General features: G+C 38.2%; 1 protein-coding gene across 1 annotated transcript; it reads left to right on the top strand.

Annotated features, from left to right (window-relative positions):
* Nucleotides 1–397: 397 nt before the first annotated feature.
* On the top strand, nt 398–21,192 carry LOC137469661 (granulocyte-macrophage colony-stimulating factor receptor subunit alpha-like). The gene is made up of 13 exons (XM_068182630.1): nt 398–553; nt 646–821; nt 1,564–1,703; nt 2,299–2,337; nt 3,085–3,226; nt 12,318–12,447; nt 12,539–12,714; nt 14,071–14,210; nt 17,072–17,110; nt 18,069–18,198; nt 19,415–19,511; nt 20,021–20,102; nt 20,908–21,192. Exons 1-13 carry the CDS (start codon nt 426–428, stop codon nt 20,980–20,982), a joined length of 1,494 nt encoding a protein of 497 aa, XP_068038731.1. The 5' UTR covers nt 398–425; the 3' UTR covers nt 20,983–21,192.
* The last annotated feature ends 1,947 nt before the right edge of the window (nt 21,193–23,139 follow it).

Below are 23,139 nucleotides of genomic sequence, written 5' to 3'. Positions count from 1 at the left end.
GGGTCAGAGTACTTAATACAAGCACAGCAAAGAGAACTTTGCCACCCTGCTCATGTTTGTAGAATTTACATCGCACTGTAGACTGGGCCTCAGCTAAACAAGGGGTCTAAACAAAGGACACCATGGTGTCTCTGTTATTAATTTCTACTAAATCCCTATGCTTGAGTTGATTAAAGATTCAGTTAAATCCCAGTAACATCTATGGCTTCAGGAACCATGATAGATAATCCTCATGGCCCAACAGAAATAAAATCATTGCCATCTTCAAGTAAGGAAAAAACTACAAGACTGAAAATATATACAGTCAGATTTGCCAAGCAGAAAGCTAAAAAATTGCTAAAGGAGCTTGCAAAGATCTGTGTTATTTGAGCAGTTTTTCAGTCTTTCTGCAGAGTGGACATGGGATATTCTTTCTGTTTGCAGACATGAATGGGACAGCCATTGAAAATTTTGCCTGTGTCATTTTTCATGTTTCCTTCATGAATTGCACCTGGCATGTGGGCAGGACTGCTACAGAAGACACCCAATATTTCCTGTACTGGAGACCCCGGAAGTAAGTAGGTCTGCTTGAATATTGGGAATTTTGATTTGTGGTTGGGCATGTGACATTGTCAATATTTTATTGATACAATATTTCATGTAAAGGAAAGAAGATGTCACGGAATGCCAAAATTACATCAAAGATACCTGTGGAAGGCACACAGGATGTCAGTTTCAAAATGTGACAATAGAAAATAGCAATGCTTATTTCCTGGTAAATGGGTCCAGAAATGGACAAAGCATTCAGTCATATGAGAAGAAGATACTGCTATACCAAATTGGTAAGCATTTTTTTGTTGATTTAATTTCCAGTTATATGTTGAAAGAATTAAGAATTCATCCCTGGGAAAAAGCATACATTTAAAAAATATTTCTCCCCATAATAGGTTTGGGGTTTTTTTCACTTTTTCTCAGCCCTAAAGTATAAGAATGGACAAAAACTAATGAATACAGAAACAATCTGGAATTGTAGGTCAGAAAATTTTGAACATTTCAGTCAAATATTTATTCTTTGAGAGAAAGGTGTCATTTTTTAGAATTAACTAGCTAAAGACTCCTGAGTGGGACTATCTAAAATCTTGGTCATATTATCTCGTATTGCTTTTCATCCACATAAAGAAAAGAACCAGTTACCTTAATGCTGCGAGCAAAAACTCCTCTTTTTTTTAATGGAAGAATGTTCATTAAAAAAATCTGTTTAATTTGAATACAGTTTTAAAAAAAATCCTTAAACCCAAGAAATATAACCAAACCTGCAGACATCATATGCTGAATTCAGTAAAATGTAAAAAATGGCTTGTGGTTTTAGTTTTCCTTACTGTTGCAGCTGGTCCTCCAGGCTCCTCAGCTGAAATGTTAAATCAGGGGGTTCCTGCTTCAGAATATGGGAACAATATAGAAATTCTGCCAAAGTTGCATTGCATCTTTTTAGATGAGTTGCTTGAGCATCTACCTATATTTTTAAGACAGCAGAAGGAAGAGAGCTGTTACTAATCAATAGTATTTCTGATTATATTATTGTAGAAAAACTCACCCCTCCATTAAATGTCACAGTGAACTGTACAGAAGCTTCTCACAGATGTAGTATTTGGTGGCAACCACCTCGCACAAGTCATGTGAAAAAAAGTAGTTGTTTCAAATATGAAATTGTCATAGAAAACAAGGTAAGAATAATTATGACATTTAACAGCATTTTGTTTGTCTGTATTTCTACACATAACACTACACAACCCTGTTTTCATCCCCTCCTTTTGGAAGCTTGAATGAATATGGAAAGTAATACTGCATCCTTCAAAAATAAAGTTCAAAATATTTGTGAGCTTATTGTTGTTCCAACGGTGAAAAATTAAAAAAAAAGGAGACATAACTTAGCTAAATTAAATATTTAAGAATGCAAAAGATATACAGGCAAAAAAAAATGGAAAAAACATTGTCCAAGTTGATTTGTAAATTTTAGATACTTTGTTTTAACAATTAAAATGTAAACATTTGTCAACCTGAGACTTTTTTCTTTTGTTTAGTGCTTTGATGCTCAATTCTGCAATCAAATTTAAATGGTACAATATTTCAGAGCATCAGTGGAGAGGAAAAACCACTTAGTGGAAGAACAGCTTAAATTTCACAGTGTTTAAAAGAAGGCATTTAAAATATTACATATACTTTTTTCTTTCTGAAAATCAAACATCCATGAGAGAAGACCCTTTGTTATATAACAACAAAAGAATAATCCTAAAAATTAAACTTTTCTCTTGTTGCTAGGCTGATGCTGAGAAAAACATGAAAACCGCATCGAAAACAGTAAGTCTGTATTAATCTAAGATTTATGCTATACTGAAATTTCTTCTGTATCAGAGCATCCTCCAAACAATTTGGTTTGGTTTCACACTACCTGTTTGAATGTACTGCACATGCTCATTTTTCATAAGCTTTCTAAATCTGAAGTCTTAAACTGTTTTTTATAAAACTTGGTACAAAAACACCTGCACATGTGAACTTTGATATTACTTCACAAATTCTTCCATTTTACATTCTTTTTTACATCCTAAAAGATTCATATATATGTAAAAATATGGATCATGTTTCTGTGTAACACAAAAAATGTGGGGAATATTTTTTGTTTTAATACTCTCTGGAAAGGATTGAGATGTAAAAGGCCAGAAAATATTACCTTAAAGATTAGGCCAATATAAAGATGGAAGAAAAAAAAATATATAATCTGGCTATTGAACTCTACTTCGGTTTTGAAAATATCCACTATAACAAAGTGCCAGATCTTTAAAGATTTTTTCCTTTAAGTCCCATTGCTTAGAAGAGTCTAAGGAGCCAGCGAAGCATACAGCAAATTTCATCTTCATATTACCCAATAATAAAAACGTTCAAACAAGAGGAACTAAGATGAAACAATCTAACTTATTAAGGGATATTTTTCTAATTATTTCACTCTATTCTGTTCACAGAAAGATTATATAAATGTAAAATATAAAATTTTATCATAATTACATAAAAATAATGCAAAAATTCTCATTCTACTTATCTTGCATTTAGACAGCAATCATTGAAAATAACTCCTACCTATATGAAAGCTTCAGCTCAGAAAAAAGGTACAGCACCAAAATCAGAGCAACAGATGCGGGTTTTTGCTTAGTAAGCCCAAACTGGGGAGAGTGGAGTACACCTGTGGAGTTTGGTAAGGATAAAAATCTCTTCCTTGACCTTGTTCAGTTATTACCTATCTGCCTCATTTTTTACTTCATGCTTACAGATGGAACCACATTGATAATTGAACATTAATTTGTTAGGACAAAGGGAGTCGAAGAATTGCCCTGTCTCTAACTAATAGGGGGCTCTCCAGTCATTCTTGGGAGACAGTGCTTCTTGCACAGGGGTACTGAATGAAACAGACCTTTTTGAGGTCTGTTGCAGTCTGTGTTACTTCTTCCATCTCTGCTCCTGATTTTATAATCTCTTTTTTCCTGCTGTTGTTGTCTGCCACCTTGGATGTTTAAGTACTCTGTAGGACTCAGTTCCTCAGGTTCCAAGTTTCTGTGGACAGTCCACATACTGTTCAGCCACTCTATTCCTTTGCATGCTACAGGGCAATGAGGTGCTGAGCTAAAGAAGTCATCCCTTCATACAGTGTTTGACACCCTGATGCAAAGCAGATTGCACATAGCTGTGCAATCATTTGTGTCCTGAGATGCTAACCAACGCTTTGATGATTGCTTGATTTTCAGGAACACAACAGCTTACGTCTACTTCATCATATGTGCTGTTTCTGATACCAGGGCTGGCAGCAGGTCTCACATTTTTCCTTTGCATGACAGTGTAAGCCTTATTTCTTGTGCAAAATTTTTATTCTATAGTTGAAATAACATTTCTTCCCCCAACAGAAAATTTCTGGCTTCTTTTTAAAGGAGACAAGGAAGGGAGAATATTGACTCTGAGCTATACTAGGAATCATCTGCTGGATGTTCCTCAAGTATGCTCTATACTTCTGATTACCAACTTCCTTATCCACTTGATTAATATAACACAATGCTTTCCAATTCTGGGCCAAGGCCTTATATCAATACCTCTTTCCCACCATCAGACCCTGCAATGTAGAGGGGTGGTGCATGAAATTTTTTCCATGTTTTGGCAACATTTCCTTTTCACACACTTAAAAAAACTACTTCCTATGAGGCCTTAGTAAGTAATAAAATAAATTATTGTCATGCAAATTCTGAAAAACAAAATTATAATATTGTATTCAGCCTGTGTAATTTTTAGCTTCTTTTGAATTAGAAGAATACTACTTATGTCTTAGAGAAATAAAACAGTACTTCAGGAGCATTGTTATATAGTATGTGTTCATGTGTTTGCAAACTAAGTCTTTTCTTCACCAAACCTTTTTGTCAATGTAGAAGGACTTATTTGAAAAAAACATCTGCTACAGTACCACAGCCAAGAGACCCATTCCATGGGCCCTCTCCAATGGACTTCCAGGTATGCTTTTTTTCCATTTGCCTGAAATTTAAAAATTTAGTCTCAAAGGTATGACCTCACTGTCAGAAAGATGCACACAAGTAAGAATCAAATTTCTTTATTTTTCTTTTTCTTGGGATATGGACAGAGGAAGTCCACACACAAATAACTTGTGTGGTTTACCTTTTCTATTATGAAATAATTGTCATCTGTCTACCTGGAGAATTGGACAAAATGCAATTTCACCCTTCTGTCCCTATAAGCCATATGCTATCACTAAAATAATACTAAGCATAAGTTTCTCAGCACAGCAATAATGCAGAAGCAGGAAGTGAGAGAAGGGACAAAGAAATCTTCAGTAGTTTTGCCATGCTAGTAGTTGGCAATGACACTAAAGGAGGCAAAAGTTTCTAGGGTATGGTAAGTGGGAAAGTAGAGCAGAATGCTGAGAGGTGCTAACTTACGTGGAAACCTGGAATGACTCATGAGAAGGAACAAACAGACAGACACTGCAGGAACTGCCCTTCTAGAGAGCACGTTGCAGTTTGCTGCAATTTGAAATGTCTTTAAGTTGGCTGCAGGAAAGTCAGGAAGACAAAATTTGTCTGCAGAGATATGTGGAATTACTGGCGAGCCTTTATAGATACTTTTATTTTCTCTTCCTTCATCGTGTTATCTTCTCTATGTTTTAAAAGATGATTTTTCCAGCTTTTCAGTTGAAAAGACTTTGTTCCTCTTTGGGAGTTATATGGAGGGAAGATCTAGACATGTCTACCTTGGTCTTCTAATTGACAGAGTCCTGCTACAGGTTTTATTCAATAAATAACAAATTTGAATGACAGGAGATTCATAAATCATGACCTTGTGAATCATGCATAAATCATGCATGAAACACTAACAAAATGTTATATTCTTCCTTTAATAGACAGAAAATATTCCTATATTAAAACAAGAAGAAACTGAAGAAATAACAAATATTGAAGAAGTGATGGAATGCAAGTGAAATGAACAACTTGATTTTTTTCAAGCATATATACCTTATTGACAAAAATTAGGAGGTTTTTAATATTCTCTCACTCCTGGAAGCAGGGAGAAGAGCATTGGCTGTAAAGACAATTCCCCGAGACCTTATCTCTAAAAGCCTCCTTGTATTTGGTTGCATTTTCTATGAACAGTTAAGTTTGGACTATTTCTGGTTTTTATTATGATGAATACTGCAGTATTTCAGAAAAAAAATATTTCAGTATTGCTTTGGAAGCTATTTTACTGTTTTTCAACAACATGCAAAAGAATAAGTAAGAACAACTCAACTTAAGGGGTTTATTCAGGATCTCTATTGGTTCAGTGTCTCTAAAAAGGTACAGCCATACTGAGATTGTGTTCAGGAATGAAATTTGACATCTGTATGAAAGTCCACTGCATGAAGACCAGCCAAGATCAAACCCCTTAAGATCACTTGCTCATATAAACTGAGTACTATTAAAGAGTTCTGGATACAATCTTCCCATAAGTCTATTTGTTGCCTCCTGGTTTTCATCCCTTTCTATCTTTGTTAGATGAAAAAATTACTCAATATATGATTGCTAACAGGTTGTGCATACATTGCTACAGATATACATACATATATGTATTGAATGGGAAATGTTGAAATTGAGCATTTGAACTCTCCAGCAGAGGCCTGTCACTTGCTAATAGTAAATGGTACAGGCTAGTTGTGTGGTTTTATAACACCTGGATGAAACAGAAGCATAACAGCCTGAATCCTCCAATTAATAAGGAGATATGAGAGAAAACCCTCAATGTGGGTGTTAATCACATATTTTGACTTTCCATTTGCATTAAATTGAATATGAGTCAGTCCTGCCCTGGCAGCCAGGAGGTCCAACCTTGTCTTGGGCTGCATCAGGCACAGCATTGCCAGCCAGGCAAGTGAGGGGATTGTCCTGCTCTGCTCTGCTCTGCTCTGCTCTGCACTGGGGGAGCCTCACCTCAAGTGCTGGGGGCAGTTCCGGGTGCCATAACATAATAAAGATATAAAGCCATTAGAGAGGGTCCAAAGAAGAGCTACAAAGATGATGAAGGGCCTCAAGGAGAGGCTGTATGAGAAGTAGCTGAGGCCATTTGGTCTGTTCAGCCTGGAGGAGAGTGAGAGGAGACCTCATTGCAGTCACAACTTCCTCGTGAAGGAAAGCAGAAGGGCAGGCACTGACCTTTTCTCTTTGGTGACCTGTGACAGGACCCAAGGGAATGGCCTCAAGCTGTGTCAGGAGAGGCTTATGTGGGATATCAGGAAAATGTTCCTCATCCAGAGGGTGTTTGGGCACTGGAAAACCTCCCCAGGGAAGTGGTCACAGCACCAGCCTGGCAGAGTTCAAAAAGTATTTGGACAACACTCTCAGGCACATGGTGTGACTCTTGGGGTCGTCCTGAGCATGGCGAAGAGTTGAACTCAATGACTTTTGTGGGTCATTTCCAACTCAGGATATTCTATAATTGCATCAAGTCTCAAGATGATTAAAGTCATCTCAAATAGCTGAAATCCTGTCATGGAAAATAAATTCTTCTCAGTGATAAAATTCCACTAGACCAGGTTACTGTCAAGACACCATCTTTGGAACTAATTTTTTCTATGGTTCTGTGTTTCTAAATGAGCTTTCAATAAAAATTTATTTTTAATGTCTTTTTTAAACACAACTAGAGAAGGATCCTTCTACTTAAGTTATAATTGCCAAAAGATAAAAACACCTGCATTAAATGGGAAAACTAAAGCCAACATTCACTGTAATCTAAGGACAATTAAACAGATACAATCTACTGGATCCTCTCCATCTTGCTTCACACAGAGTTGGTCATGTGTCACCAGAGGACACAAGGAAAAACGACGCACCACAGCTATGGTCACGATGAAGAGACTAATTTATTTCCTCTGACTCCAATCATTTATAGTTCTCAAAGGTGCCAGTGGATTGGAGGGTGAACGTGCCACCTCTCCAATGACACTGGACAAACTACCAGTCCATCAAATTTCTCCACCTCTATGAAAGAATGCAAAACAATAGGTTGTTTACAGAAAGTTGCGTGAGAAAGTTCTCTACAAGAATGTAAATTCAGAAGACTTTAGAAAATCCTAAGAAATCAGGGCAACAGTCATGGCCATTGATGCACCCCTTACATCCCCACTGCTTTCACTGTGAAAGCTGCTGAGACAGAAAAGTCATTAAGAAAACTTGTTCACTACCAGCAAACTAATAGGAAAACCATAAACCATATCCATGAAACAGTGGAGGTGGGAGTAGGTGTGGGACTAAGGTATCACTTTTCCATCCCTGGGCAAAGACCTCAAAATCAGTGGGAAAGAATGGTCAGGCTTTAGAATCTTTTAACTAAGTGCCTTGGATGCACACACAGGAAGAAGTCCTTTATTCTGGTCTCCTATGGCTATTCCTCTGTTCTGTGCTAAAAACCAGAAAGTTCTTGATGCAAGGAAAAAATTAATGGTCTTGTCTACCATTTGTATTTTTGTGACATACGCAAAAGCTGCAACACACCAGTACAGCAAAACACCAGACAGCTCTTCTGAACACTCCTGTTTTTGTTGGAGCAATAAATTATTCTTTAAGTTTTTGCGAGTCTTAAGAAACATTTGGTTTGATACTGTTTCTGCAATGACTTCACTCCCTGTAGGGCCAAAAGTGTGAAAGCAGTCCTAGTGTCTCTGCCCAGGTTTCTCTTCTCTCCTTTATTCATTTTTCTCTTTCTCTTCCTTCTTCTCTTTCCCTTCTCATTTTGCTTCCAACTCCTGAGTGATATCAAGGCCACTCAAGTTGTCTGGTCTCTAAAATATGACAGGCTTTGGTAGCATCCTTAGTAGCACCCTCTTTGCTTGGGAATTTTTAAAATGTGTTTCATTTTTTTTGCATTTTTGAAAGCCTTAGGCAAGGAATTTGCTTAAATATAGGCAAGAAAAGAAATCCCCTGGGTAGAACAGTTCCCTTTTCTGCAAAGACACCACTGACCTTCTGGGCCGTTTGGATTGTTCTGCTGCAGTAATTCCAATTTAAAGACAAAGTAGCCAAATCAAAACTTCAAACTCCACTCTTCCTCACTGTGTTTCAGAGATACATAATCTGAGAGCACACAAAAACATACTGCGTCCCTGAAGCCTTCTCTGCAAGCTCAAGTAATCTTCAGAGTGGGAGCATGGAAAAGCAGGCAAATGAAAATTCTGACTTCCTTAATTTTCCAGAGTCTCATTTGACTCTGCATGACATTTCTTACAGCTCTGATTTTATTACTTGGGTACTTGTCACTCCCCTTCTCCATGAAATGTAGTATGTTACCACCACAAAATTGAGTGCTTTCTTCCAAAGATGAGGACACAATAAACTGTGGGGTTTTACATTTTTTGTGATCAGAAGTCCTTTCTTCTGTCTTTACAGCACAGTCAGTGTTTAAAAAAAAAACAAAAAAAAAAAACAAAAAACGTGCATGGTTATGTATGGAATTTATTCAATCTGGAAGTACAGTGAAACTTCTGAAAATTGACTGCTTTTTCCTCTGAACAACTGTAATGGGCTCAGACCTGATGTCCAAGTTTCATTTGCTTTGTCTGTTGACTTCTATAATGTGATAGGGGTAATCATAGTGATTCTCACCAAAATGAGCTGCGTATTTGATTAAATCTGCTTTTTGGTAGAATATCCACCTATGCATACATGCTTGTCATTCCCACCCTTTGCCTCTTAGATATGCTTCAGAAAAACTTTGTCACATTTTTATTCTCTACTGGCATATGAAGAGAGTGAATGTCCATGAATTGGACCTCATAGAGCCAACATTGCCTTAGGTCTTTACCTCTGAAACCACAAAAGACCAGGCAAGGCTCTGTTGATTCTCTCATGGTTCTTGATTCTATGGATCACTGAAGTTCTGCTCAAAGTGAGTTGTTCATCCCCTCAGTTAACACCAAGTTATTAACAGATGTGATTAAATGCATGAACACAACCATAGAGTGCCACTTAATACATCACTTCTTTTTTTGTGCCGTGCTCTATGCTTTTAGTACTGCATGTGAGCAGAAGTGAGGTAAGTTTGTTTGGGTTTTTTTTTTTTAGGTTTTTTTTGTTTTGTTTTGGTTTGTGTTTTTTGGTTTTTTTTTTGTTTTTTTTTTTGTGGTAGAGAATAATTTTGCAGTCAAAAAGTTTCCAATATGATGAGTATACTTGCTTCACTTCACCTGTTCACTTTATATAACATGTGTTGAGGAGAAGAAAGCATGTCACATATGCACTTTGTGGTGTTAGCTGGCCTCAGCAACAACTCAGTATAACTAATATTTACAATAAACACGAGCTAATGAACCCAGAAAATGACTGCCCACTTCTAGCACATCAGTCATCAGTTTCACTCTCCAGCCAGATCCAGGAAGCAGAAATACTCATGAGCCTGGGCATTTCTGGGTCTCTAGAAGGTAAGCCCTCTTTGTCTCCAAGGAAAGACAGCACTGAGCTACCTTTGGCTTTTTCTCTTGGACATAACTATATCCTAGACATCTGTGAATAGCTGATACATAAGAACTACTGCTGATATTGTTAAATCATTCCATATGCCAATAAAGGAGTTATGGGATTGAAATGACCTCAGCATTTTGATAAAGGCAATTCCTGGAGCATCCTGGAAGACTGTTGGGCAGCAGGTGATTTTTTCCAAATATAGTAGCCAACAAATGGGAGTGTTAGAAAACTACATGGACTTTTCTCTTTCCTACAAGTTTTTAACTCCAAGCAGAAAGGATCTGCATGTTTTTAAGAAGAAAATATTGATATATCTTGGTGTTTGAAAAATGTCATATTTTCTAGTGATGCTTCCATTTCAATGTGAAGAAATTACTTTACATGGATTTTAAATCTCCATATTAAGCAAATTACATTGCCTTCTGTGAAACAAAGCCTTTCAGGGTATAAAGGAGCTTCTGATGTTTTATACTGTTTATAATAACCCTCTTCTTTAAAGAATGCACAGCTGTGACCCAAGAAGGTAACAAATGCTCAACAGCAGGGCCTGAAGCAGCTGTTTGTAGTCGGAAGCTTACTACCTGCAATTTTTTTCTGTTTTAGTGGCAGTTTGTAGTTTGACTATTTTCACATTGGGAGGAATGAATTGAGGACAAACGCACATCACACTTTTTAATAGTGATATATCTTATCTGAAGACATCATAGCCAAGATTTGAAATCCCCTTTTCCATCTGCTTAGAGAACATTTACAGTTTGCATTGTCATTTCCCTGAGAACTCTCACAGATCTGATTATCCTTGCCCAGTCCCTGGAGCTTCCCCCCACCCTGCCAAGCTGGACCCACCCTCAGGCCCACGGCCCATCCCAATCCCCAAGGATGTGCCTGGTGGTCAGGCTTGAGGCTGCCCTGGGTCCACAGCTGCCCTGATCTGGGCTGGAGGTGGGGTGGGCTGGGACTGCCGGGCCTCACCCTGATGCCCTCCAAGGAGAAGCCCCATCTTCCATCCGCCAGAGATGGCTTGTATGGAGACATGCTTTGTACTGCTCAGTGCTGTTTAGAGCTAGAGAGCAATACCTGTAAAAGTAAATTGATGCACTTTCTGGATTCCCAGACACCACCATACTGTGGTGCAACAAAAGGGGAAATTTAACCAGCTAACTTCTTGTTCACATTATAAGAAATCCCGAGTTGGGCAATCACAAAATTTGCTATGAATCAGGGGGGAAGTGATGAACATTTATTTTGCAACACTTCCGATGCTAAGATGGTTCCCCAAAACACAAGCAGCAAGGGAGACAGCCCTATTTATAGTTATACAGCTTTTTAAAATATAGTCTTTCCATCTTCTCTGAACCTGAAGATTATAATAGAAAGATAAACAAGGTAAAGACATTTTGAAATAAAAGGTAGGTCCATCTTTTTCTTTCCAATTGTTTTGTTTGCTGAGGTATTTACTGAGTCTCTAGGAAGTTTGAGACTGGAGGGGTGTCTGGATGTCTGAGATAAAATCTAAAAAGCTGTCAGAGGAATATACAGAACTAAGTTGCATGAAGTTTTTTTACAAATAAAGTACCTGCTGCATGATAAGAAAGATCCTAGACACCATTTTGATTTTTACTGGGTTTAGTACTGAATTTTTAGAAGTGAGAGACTGTTCCTCAGTCATAGAATCATATTCACAGAATGATTTGGGTTGGAGAAGACCTTGAAGATTATTTAGTTCCAACCCCTTCAGGGATTTGTTCCAGTACACCTGGTTGCTCAATGCCCCAACAAAACCAGCCTCGAATACTTCTACATCCTTGAAAGCACACTAACTAGTGCCCTCAGCAAACTTACTACATTCACATTCAACATTGGGTAACTTGAGTTGGTGGATATTGCTGTGACCTATTCTGATATTTTCTGCTTGCAACTATTTACCCACTTGCTTGACATCTACTCATCCTTAACTTTGTATATAGCATATAGAAAAACAATCTTTAGACCTTAAAATAGCAGCCATCCATTGTATGTCTATAAAGTTTGTGCAGTGCTCCTGAGATCACCATCTCTTTTATCACACAAATTGTTTTGTTGCAGCTATAATCACATCTTTGGAGGATTTATCCATAAAAAGTTCTTCATTGGATCAATCAGGGCAAATATCTTTCAGTGTTAGCAAACAAAATGAAATAAGTCATTCCTAACCCAAGCAATAACCAGCTGGAGTCTAACATACCTAAGCGTGTGCCATGATCCTCCAGCTTGGAGGAGTCACATGATTTTTCCTTATCGTGGATATTCCTGTGTTTGCAGGCATGAATGGGTCAGCCATTGAAAACTTCTCCTGTGTGATTTATAACATCTTCCTGATGAACTGCACGTGGCAGGCAGGAAGGGATGCTCCAGCAGACACACAGTATTTTCTCTTCTGGCAGAAGTCAAGGTAAGTAGATCTCTTTGGTCCAGGGAATTCTGAATTCTCATTCAGTACATCACAGTGCCCATGTTTAACTAAAATATTTTCCTGTATGCAGAGAGGACAATCAGCTGGAATGTGAGCTTTACATTAAAGATGAAAATTGCAGAAATATGGGATGTATCTTCCAAAATGTGAGCATAGGGATTGAAAAAGCTTACTTCTTGGTGAATGGGTCTAGCAAAGACTCCCTGATCCAGTTCTATGATGAGTACATTGACCTATATAAAATTGGTAAGTAAATAATTTATTTCAGCTTTATGTTAATTATTGTATGAAAATAGTAGGGCATTTATCCCTGAGAAGGAACTGTGTATCCTGTCTCACCTAAAGTTGAGAGTAAGAGACTGTGGCTTCCTCGAGAAAACCTATTCCCCAAGCAAAAGATAAAGAGGGGAATTAAACAGGAAAGCTCCACAGCTGCATTCTGTCTCAGATTCTTTAGCAATCTACCCTTAGGAGTTTTAGGTTTTTCTCAAGCCAAGTCCACAAGACTTAAAAAACTGTACTTTCCCCTGCTGCCCTTTCAGTGATGGCCAAGCACCTCTCAACAGAAGAGAGAGGAAACTTTTTCGAAGTTTATCTGAGCACTAATTTCTGGTTTTCTTTGTCGTTGGGGATGACATACAGGACACTGTACCCTGGAGTAAATGAATTAAGACATGTACAACATACCTTAGGCATGTGGTGCTGTACTTGAAAGCATCCTGTGCAGTTACTGTTATTGCAGCAAAGTCTCAGTGGAAATGTCACAAATGGTTCTGGTATTGTGCTAAAAGATTGAACAAAAAAGGCTTCATTCTGTAAGAAGAAATTGAGCTGTAATGTCCCTCATGTCAGATAAAACAAGATTGTTCTTTGACCAAGTAGCTCATCACAAACAGATCAGGCCTCTCCCTAAAGACTGATGTAAAGTAGTGTTCTAGCTGTTGCTAAACTTTCCTCTGTCAACCTTTTGTCACCCTTTCTGCCATGAGTGACTGTCTTCTGCTGTTCCAATAATCAAGTCATTGGCAATGATCAAAATATAAATGCCCTCATACTTTTGCTTACATCTGTGAGGTGAGGGGCAATACAAGAAGAAGTTGGCTAGACTATTAAAATTGGAGTGTCTTTCTTAAATTTGTATGGCTATTTCTTTTGCAAGGAGGGAATAAACTGCATAGTTCACAACAGACTGAAGGCAATACTTTCATATCACAGAAGTATCATGAGGAGGCTTAGAGAAAAAAAAATCTTTGAATTTCTTACTTTGGGGATAGCAGCAGCTAGTTGAGCCACAGTAATAATCATTCTCTTAAAATGAAGACAGTATTTTACCTTGCTCCTCTAGAAAAATAAATGGAGAGGATTGTTTCTTTCTATGCTCCTATATCATGTTCCCTGTCTTGCTCCCTTTTTTTTTCCTATGAACCTGTGTACATGATTTAGAAAACTTTGGTCTTTCAACTATTTCTAATAGGTCCTAAGAAAATAGATACAAACAAGTATCTTTCATAGAGGTGTTACTTGCAATTTCACTCTCTTTCATCAAATAAAAAAGTGATCAAGGGATTTTAATTATTTGAATTCTTGGTTATATCATTTCAGAAAAGCTCATGCCTCCATCAAATATCACAGTCAACTGTGATGAAATTAAAAATGATTGCATAGTTCAATGGCAACGACCCCAGATAAGTCATTCTAACAAAGACATGTGTTTCAAATATGAAATTAACATAAAGTATAAGGTAAGAATGTCTTCACATACACTTAACATTAATTCATATATTTGCATTTACCAAAACACATGAGTGAAAAGTAAATAAATCTCTCTTCTCTGATGTAGCTTTCCCCATACATAGCGCCCTATTCATTGTGACTGCACTTTTCAGGTCCGTACCAAATCCTGCTCTGCCATACTGCCCCATTTTTATTTTTTTTTTAATCCCTGCCTCTTTGAGTAAGACACTGCTGGAGAGACACTGGGACAGTCCCAGAGAAGAAGCATGGTTAATCAAGATTCAAATATATCACAGCTTTGTCTGTGACAGCACTTAAAAAAGGCACTTCTTTCACTAAAACTTGTTGCAGTTGCCCTGGATTGGAGTATTTCCAGTGGAAACTGGATATATGTGGAAGAGCAGAGCTGGGCTTTAAAGAGTGGAAAGAGAAATGTGTATTCACATAACAATTTTAAGTTAATATAAATTAATTAAATATCTCCATGTATGAAATGCAAATAGCTTGCCCAGATATAAGCATCACGCCTGTGGTCCAAAAGTCGAAGATTTATAATGATAAACAAAAGGAAAATAAATGTGAGAGAAAGCAGAAAGGCGGTGTGATTAAGGACAGGTCAGTGGTGGGTGACCTTGACTTGACAAATCTTTTGGCAGCAACAGGGAAGGAATGAGATTGCCGGGCTCCTCTGCAAGGGAAGATGTAAACCACTGCGGCAGATTGGCACCAAAAGGCCACAGGGTGGCAGACAGAGACTATAAAGGAAAAATTCCTGAGCCACAACCAGATTTGGCCACCTACTTAGTGGTTGATTGAAGGCGTTCTGGAATTTGGAATTTCTTAGTCTGGGTTGGGTTTACTATTTCACAGACGTGTCTTTGCAAGCCCAGCCAAATGCCGTGAAACAGCATTACTTCTCTCAGTCACTTGGCTGTTTTAACAAAGAAACATTATTGAAAACTCTGCCTGACATTGGAATAAAATCTATTGCAGTAAAGCAATACATACTTTTTAATAACTTTTAATAGATAAAATACTCATTTTATAAAGAATACGCAATTCATACCTTGAGTGAACTTTCTAGCTTTTTTTCATCGTCATTAGCAGTTTTCACCAAGCTAATTATGTCAAAGTACAGCAATCATTCCAGCAATTGAGCAGTGTAGGCTCCTTTGACACTTATCAGATGCAGCGATAATCATAACTTTGGAAGATTTATCCACAAAAATTTCTTCTGCCAAATTTATTGCTTTATCACTGACAACTCTGCTGGTCTGTCCTCTGATGCCTACACACAAGTTCTCTTACTGGTTCATTATTTATCCCAAGACAGAGCCCTGTGCATACCAGGCACTCCTTTATACACAGTAGAAGGCCCAGTTGCCCAAACATGTTTTCAAGGACACAATCACCCTCCTTGGTGAGATGTATCCCATGCCTGCCCAGTAGCCCCTGTTTCTCAAAAAGGAACCCAGGGTCATAGAATACAAAGCCCTGCCTGTGCCAGCAGTTATTCAGCCAGGTGTTGACCTGCTGGATGACTGCAATTCTGCTCAAGCTTTCCCTCTCACTGGAAGGCCTGAGGAGACATCATCTGGACTTCCTGCTCTTCACCATCCCCCTAGTGCTCTGTAATCATCCCCAAAAACTTCTAGGTTACCCCTGCACCAATAAAGAAGAACAAGGGGTTCATTGGCCAGATATTTCTCCTAGATTGATCCCTGTGCATAATTTAGCTTGACTGCAGATTGCTTTATAAAATCCTAGAATGGTTTGGGTTTGAAGTGACCTCAAAGGCCATCTAATTCAAATCCCTTGCCATGGCAGGAACACCTTTCACTAGACCAAGTTACTCAGAGCCCCATCCAGCCTGGCCTTGAACACTTCCAGAGACATCCACAGCTTCTCTGGACAGTCTGTCCCAGTGCCTCACCACCAGCACAGTAAAGAATTTCTTCCTAATATCTAACCTAAACCTACCTTCCTTCATCTTAAGACCATCCCCCATGTGCTATCAATACATATCCTTGTGAAAAATCCCTCTTCAGCCTTCCTGTAGGACCCTTCAGGTGCTGGAAGGTGCTGGAAGCTCTCCCCAGAGCCTTTTCTTCTCCAGGCTGAAGAGCCTTCTGTTCAGATGCCACATGAGCATGCATGCAGTTATTTGGATAAATAAGTCTGGATTAATTGAGTTTTGTTCTAAAATGGTGTATTGCAAAATAATTACAAAAATACATAACTAGTTGTCTAATGGAGAGGACATAGTCTGCAGTCATTAGTTGTGTGTGGTCAGTACATTATGTGGTAATTTTTACGGCTATTCAAATGAAATGAGCAAATTTTATTCTATCTATTAAAAATGTAGTGGACAGCAACTTAAAATATCTGTGAATCCATGCTAGTTGCAAATATTTTCATCTAAAATAAAATAAAATAATATTTACATAATATTTGTAATTACATACAATAGCATTTATTGTAATGTTAAAACATTAGATGCAAACAAAAAAGTTTATTTCACAGATTTTTTTTCCTGGTGTCTGTAAGAATAAACTTATAGTTTTCATTCAGGTCTGGTTTGCCTTGTGTTTCAATCTGAAATAAAATTTATATCTCAACTGTGATGAAAAGGAAAACAAATATCTTTCCATAGCAGAATGAATTACTATATAAACTTGGCATTGTAGATTAATTCAATATTAGATACTAAATGTTAGACAAATAGCACTTCTTCTGAACAAACCACAAATACATAAGAAAGAGAATGTAGAAAAATGGGACAGTAGATAAAAATTAATTATTATTGAAACATTAAACAAGCAATGATAAAAATAAAGTTAGTTGCTTTCCTTTTTCTTTCCATTTACAGGATAATCCTAAAGGAAAACCCATATATACTTCCATACAAGTGAGTCTGTTTGTTTATTAATCAGCAATACATGTTCATTTCATTGTCAACTGTGAAAAGTAAATAGTATGCAAATACCTTTAAATCAGTATGTGCTCAGTGTCCTATGCTTTATGGAAACCTTATTTATGGATTTCATGAATACATCAAACTGCTAAATCATCATGGCATGTGCAATTTATTATACATTCAGGGGCAGAACTTTATTGCTTTTCTGTAAGTATTTTGAAAAATCTCCCATTTTCCATTATATTGTCCACTCTCCTTCTCAAATATTTGGAATAGACTTTGAAGTTACACATCAATGACTACAGAGAAAAGATAAAGTATCTCCTAGGAATTCAATTTTTTTTATGAAAAACATAGACCACAAAAGTCTTTTTGAGTTGAAGGCTGTCATCCAGGTTTGCTGCACTTCCTTTTGCACATCCACCTCTATGCAAAAGCCACCAAGAGCAAGGGTAGTACATTAAATTCTGGTAACACTGAGTATTGCAGTCATCTACTTATTTTACAGGTTTGGCTGGAAAGTTAGGCTTTTTCTGAAAATTCATAATGCAGAGACTGAGGCAGGTGCACAGACACCTTATTCCTCAAATCACTCAGTTCTAGCAGTACTAAAATTAGATGTTTTTCTACCTCTCTGTGTGGAAGTTATCAATAAATCAAACCATATCATAAGAAATCACAGGTTATACTTTTATAGTGTAAAATATGAAATGCTTCTAAATGTAAAAAGTTACATGAGTGTCAAGTTATTTTTGAGATACATATTTGTGTATATATTTATATTATATAAATAATAATAAAGATTTTTTTTTCTCTGTAACAGCAGTCTTCTTTAATAAGCAATGCTTTCACAGCCTCTTAAAAGTTTCACTGGTAAATGGCACATGCATATTGTCAACACAGGCGTGGAACAAAGAAAAGCATCTCAGTTTTTTGGGTGTTTTTTTAGGAAGGGGGAAATAGTAACATATTTCTAAGATCAAATACAAGAAAGAAGTATGTCTTGAAAATGAGAGCAGCTGGCAGTGCCTGCCTCGTGAACCCAGCCTGGGGGGAATGGAGTGCACCTGTTGAGTTTGGTAAGAACAAATCCATGCCCTGGGCTACTCTTCCCCCCAGCAATGTCCTGTCTACCTCACACATTGTCACACACCTATGGACACACACATGTAAAAAGGACTGGCAAACATTTTGCTTCACACCACATGACAGAGAAGAGTGGGAAGAGACTTAATCGATTTCTTAATATTCTAACACCAGAAATAACATTAAAAATTACACGTTTGCAGCTGTAGTGAGATCCTGCTTACTCCAGGGGGTGTACAAAGAGGATCAATATTAATTCTTCCCATCAGACATTTCTGCTAAAGTGATAAATGACAGAATTCATTTTTATACTGAATGAAACCTTTCAGACTGGCATTCACCACAGTCAATCACCACAGCAGGTGTTTGACACAGCATGCAGTTCAGCAAGACTGAGTTCAAGGTGCTGCACCTGGGTCAGGGCAACAGCCGGTGTCAATATAGTCTGGGGGATGAAAGAATTGACAGTAGCTTTGCTGAGAAAGACTTGGGGGTCTTGGTGGATGAGAGGCTGGACATGACCCAGCAATGAGCACTCACAGCCCAGAAAGCCAAACGTGTCCTGGGCTGCATCCAAAGCAGCGTGGGCAGCAGGGCAAAGGAAAGGATTCTGTCCCTCTGCTCTGCTCTGGTGAGACCCCACTGCAGTGCCGCATCCAGCTCTGGGGTCCCAGCACAGAAAGGCCTGTTGGAGCAAGTCCAGAGGAGGGTCACAAGAAGGATCAGAGGGCTGGAGCACCTCTCATGGTCTGAGAAAACTTGGGTTATTCTACCTGGAAAAGAGAAGGCTCCAGAGATTCCCTGTTGCACTTGCCCAGTACCTATAGGGGCTACAAGAGAGCTGGAGAGGGATTTTGTGCAAAGACATGTAGTTATAGCTCAAGGGGGAATGGCTTTAAACTGTAAGAGTGTAGATATAGGTTAGATTTTAGGAAGAAATTTTTCACTATGAGGGTGATGAGGCACTGGCATAGGTTGCCCAGAGAGGCTGTGGATGCCCCATTCCTGAAAGTGTTCAAAGCCAGGCTGGGGCTCTAAGCTGAGGCTCTGCTCTAGTGGAAGGCATCCCTGCCTATGGCAGAGTGGCTGGAATTAGATGATCTCTAAAGGTCACTTCCAACCCAAACTATTCTATGTTCTGCAATTCTATGATTTATTCCTCATATGACCACTACTATTACTACTAATTTATGAATGGTTCTCTTTCAGGAAATGAGGAAATTATATCTTCTTCAGTATGGATTTTACTTGGCGTAGCAGTTGCAACACCCTTAATGGCAATCATCACAATTTTTTTCTGCAAAAGGTAACTTAATTAATGCATTTATTTTATTTTCTCTGTGTGTGTGTAACATCTAAAGTTTTTAAACAAATAAGGTGGAGGTGTCTCTGTAGGATAGGTAAAAGAAACCCCATAAGTGAAACAGAAAGGGAAACAAAAGTATATTCTCCTATATGATGCACTTTGCACAGAAATATACAGTAATTCAGAGAAGATACAGCTCTCTAAACTTTTAAGAATCAAAATTTTACCCCCACTTTTCACTGTTCATAGTAACATAGCAGGACAAATTTCTTTTTCTGTCAAAGAAGGAAATTTACCACTAGCAAATCTTTAATCAAAAATGAATCTATTACCATCCAAATAATTAATGTTTTCCTGTCATATGTTCATTCTGTGTTGAGATTATGTATGTTTTTCATTTCACTTCTAAGAGTGAAGAGGAATATAAGAGCTGGTTCAAGGATGCAATGGTGTTGTCACATTACAGTTATTAAATTTTAATTTTGTATTCAATACGTTTTGATTTCCAGGACTGGCTGTTGGAAGGCAGCATTTCCACAGATTCCAGGACCAAAACCTTCGTTTTTTACACTGACTGATACAAATCCAGAGGTATGTTCTCTTTCTATTTTTATATTAAATGTGTGAAATACAGACAAACTCTACTAGCTGAATTTTTAAACAATAAGGAACTCATTACAGAGGATCACTATTCTCTTTGCCATATTCTGTAGAAAAATAAAAGAAAATCAGCAGGCGAGTTTTTTAAGGGAAGTCAAATGCAGTGCTCTTCCAGAACCACGGGGTTTCTCCCATTCCAGTCTCACGGGTGCACAGGCTTGTGCTCCCATTGGTAAATCCAGGCAGCAGGAAGGGCTGTTCACTTTCCCAACACAAGGACATGGACAATGACACAACAGGGCACAGTGAGGCAGCCAGAAACCAAACCAGCACAGCTGCCAGCACAGCTGGCAGCACCTCGTCAACACCAGCAGCAGCCTCTAAAATAGGGTCCTAGACATCACAGTCCTCCTGCTACTCCCCAGCCGAGCAGGGCTGAATTTGCCTGTGAGATTAGCACATCTCCTCGCTCTCTTCATCTACAACCACCATAAAGTTCCTCACACCTGATCCCAGTATCTGAGCCCTGTGTCCCTCCATGTCCCCCCGTCCAAGCTGTCCCTTGAATCCCTCCAGGTGCACACCTCACCTACTTACCGACTAGCAAGTTACACATGCAGGAAAGAAAATAAGGTGACACAGAAAACAGTTCAAAATACGATTTTGTAAGGAAACAGGACAGACTGTGGTGGTCATACACAGCAAAAACAGATGAAATACTCTCAGAATTGTGCATAAGTAGAGGCTAACCTAACATTATGTATAAAGCTGATGGAAGTATTTATTTTCCTTTCAGCTGATGGAGAGCAAGATACAGTCAATAACATCTGAAAATGAAGAGATAATATTAGTTGCTGACCTCGTGAGATAACCAAGAAAAATGGAGGAGTCTGAAAGTGCATTTCTTAGACAACTGTATATCCCTATGGAATAATATATAGGCTTTCTTTACTTTCTTCTTTTTCTTGTATAAAAGAGTGATGCAGCCAAGAGAGAATGACACCTCATATGCAATCTTTTAAAATGCCATGGTATTTGCTTTTAGTTTTGGCTATTTTTAACTGTTTGGATATCTTCTGTTTTGTAAATATGATTGGAATATTTTACTCAACAAGTTTTAGGTACATTTCAATCTTAAGGAAAAATAATTGTCTTTCGGTCTCATATAAAAAGATTAATGATTAATTTATTCAGATGGATAATTTTTTTTTTAATTCTGATGCCTGAATTTCATTGTTCTACTGTTAAAAATGGGTCAGTTCATACTAGAAGTTGCTTTGGAGCTCTTTGAGTACACATGGGAAACTAGAAAAACGAGATTCGCTCAGATTTTTACACTAGACATTTGAACATTGCTATTTGATTATTAGACTAATTTTATAATGGTACTAGATGTTTTTTTATTAGACTAAACATTCCTGGGACTATTTTCTTGCGCAGGGGCCAATTTACATATAAGAGTCCAGACACACTTTCTTAAACCCCTAAATAAAGTGGACACATGCAAACTACCTTTAGAAATTAGCCCTGGCCTGAACTAACCTCTGGACTATGTCCAGGAGCTGTTCAGGACATTACTTGAAAATCCTGGCTGAACTAATGCTGGGAACAGTTGTTCCTGGACATGTTCCAGTGCTGTACTTTCTCCAGCTTATACCATTGCTGAACACAAACAGCTCTTGGCACACCTATTGCCTTTGACACAGTTAATGATTACCTTTTGGTCAAAGACTCACCTGGGAAGCTTTTTGCAGCAGGTCAGAACAACAAAGTAAATTTCTAAAAGAGGCCGAATTCATGCTGGCCACACCTGTAAACCATCTTTGTATTTTTCCCAGTGTGCAGCAGTGGTCAGAGTGGAAATTCTTACAATAACTTGCTAAAAGAGTGATGGGGTTGTAACAGACTGCGCTGGTCTATATAACCTTGCACAGCAACTCTCCTCTTGGGCAAAATTGCTAGAGTGAGGCATAGTTTGGCTCCAGTCCACCAAAACTTAGCCATGAGCTATGAACAACCACTCAGTGGTTCAACCTGTGGAAGGGAATAGTAAAGTATAATAAAGACAGTATCATGACACTCCAGACATGGCATGGAGGTCATGTTAAGCAGAACCAAAACAAACTGCTCAATTTTTTTTTCTGTTTTCTCCTGGAAAGGGATAACTGATTCAGGAAAGGTGTTACAGACAGAACCCTGATGAAGTAGTCCAGGCTACAATGCAAAATCATTGAATCACAGAATCATCAAGGTTGAAAAAGACCTCCGAGATCATTGAGTCCAACCCTTGACCTAACACCACCACCTTTTCAACAAAGCCATGCAACTCAGTGACACATTTCCAGTCATTTCTTGAACACTTCCAGGGATGTGAGCCACTCCTCATACAGCTTACAAATGGATGAGTTAAAACTAATTTAGCCACTCTTTGGGCAGCCTGAAGGTACTGGTCAGCAGATACTGTAATACCACCTTCACATCACCTAGAACCTCATCAAAATTAAGATTAAAAATCCCCTCATCAAAATTAAGCAGGCACACTGACACACACCTTGCATCACAGATATGTGTGACATGGAAGGATGATGCTTCAAGAAGGTTGCTCAAGGTGGCAGTGGTCACTGAGGTGGGTGGTGGTACCCAAGTAGAGCACATTTGATGAATAGACAATTTCAGATCACACTGAAATGGGACTACACATGTACTGGATGTGCTTTTTTAGGCTACATAGAATAAGTAAATTAAGTCCTTTAGTGAGTAGAAGATTTGTAACACACATATCCTTTCCCCAAGGTACTGAAAAAGATGACAAGGACTGAGCCAATGCCAGTATGTGGTTCTAGAGACAAAATTCTGCCACTGAGCCCTGCCTCACACATGCTGTGACTAAACTGTTACTCACTTCACTTACCTAGGTTTTTTCACCCAAGGATTTGAAAAGGAAAATAATATCAATATGCCTTTCTAGTGAGAATCATTGGGTAAAGGTGGGCAAGACTGAGCAGTGTCGATGGAAAAGCAAAGATGT

This window comes from Anomalospiza imberbis, chromosome 2 (assembly GCF_031753505.1).
Source record: "Anomalospiza imberbis isolate Cuckoo-Finch-1a 21T00152 chromosome 2, ASM3175350v1, whole genome shotgun sequence".
Lineage (NCBI taxonomy): Eukaryota > Metazoa > Chordata > Aves > Passeriformes > Viduidae > Anomalospiza > Anomalospiza imberbis.
This window is presented reverse-complemented; position numbering and strand designations above follow the sequence as displayed.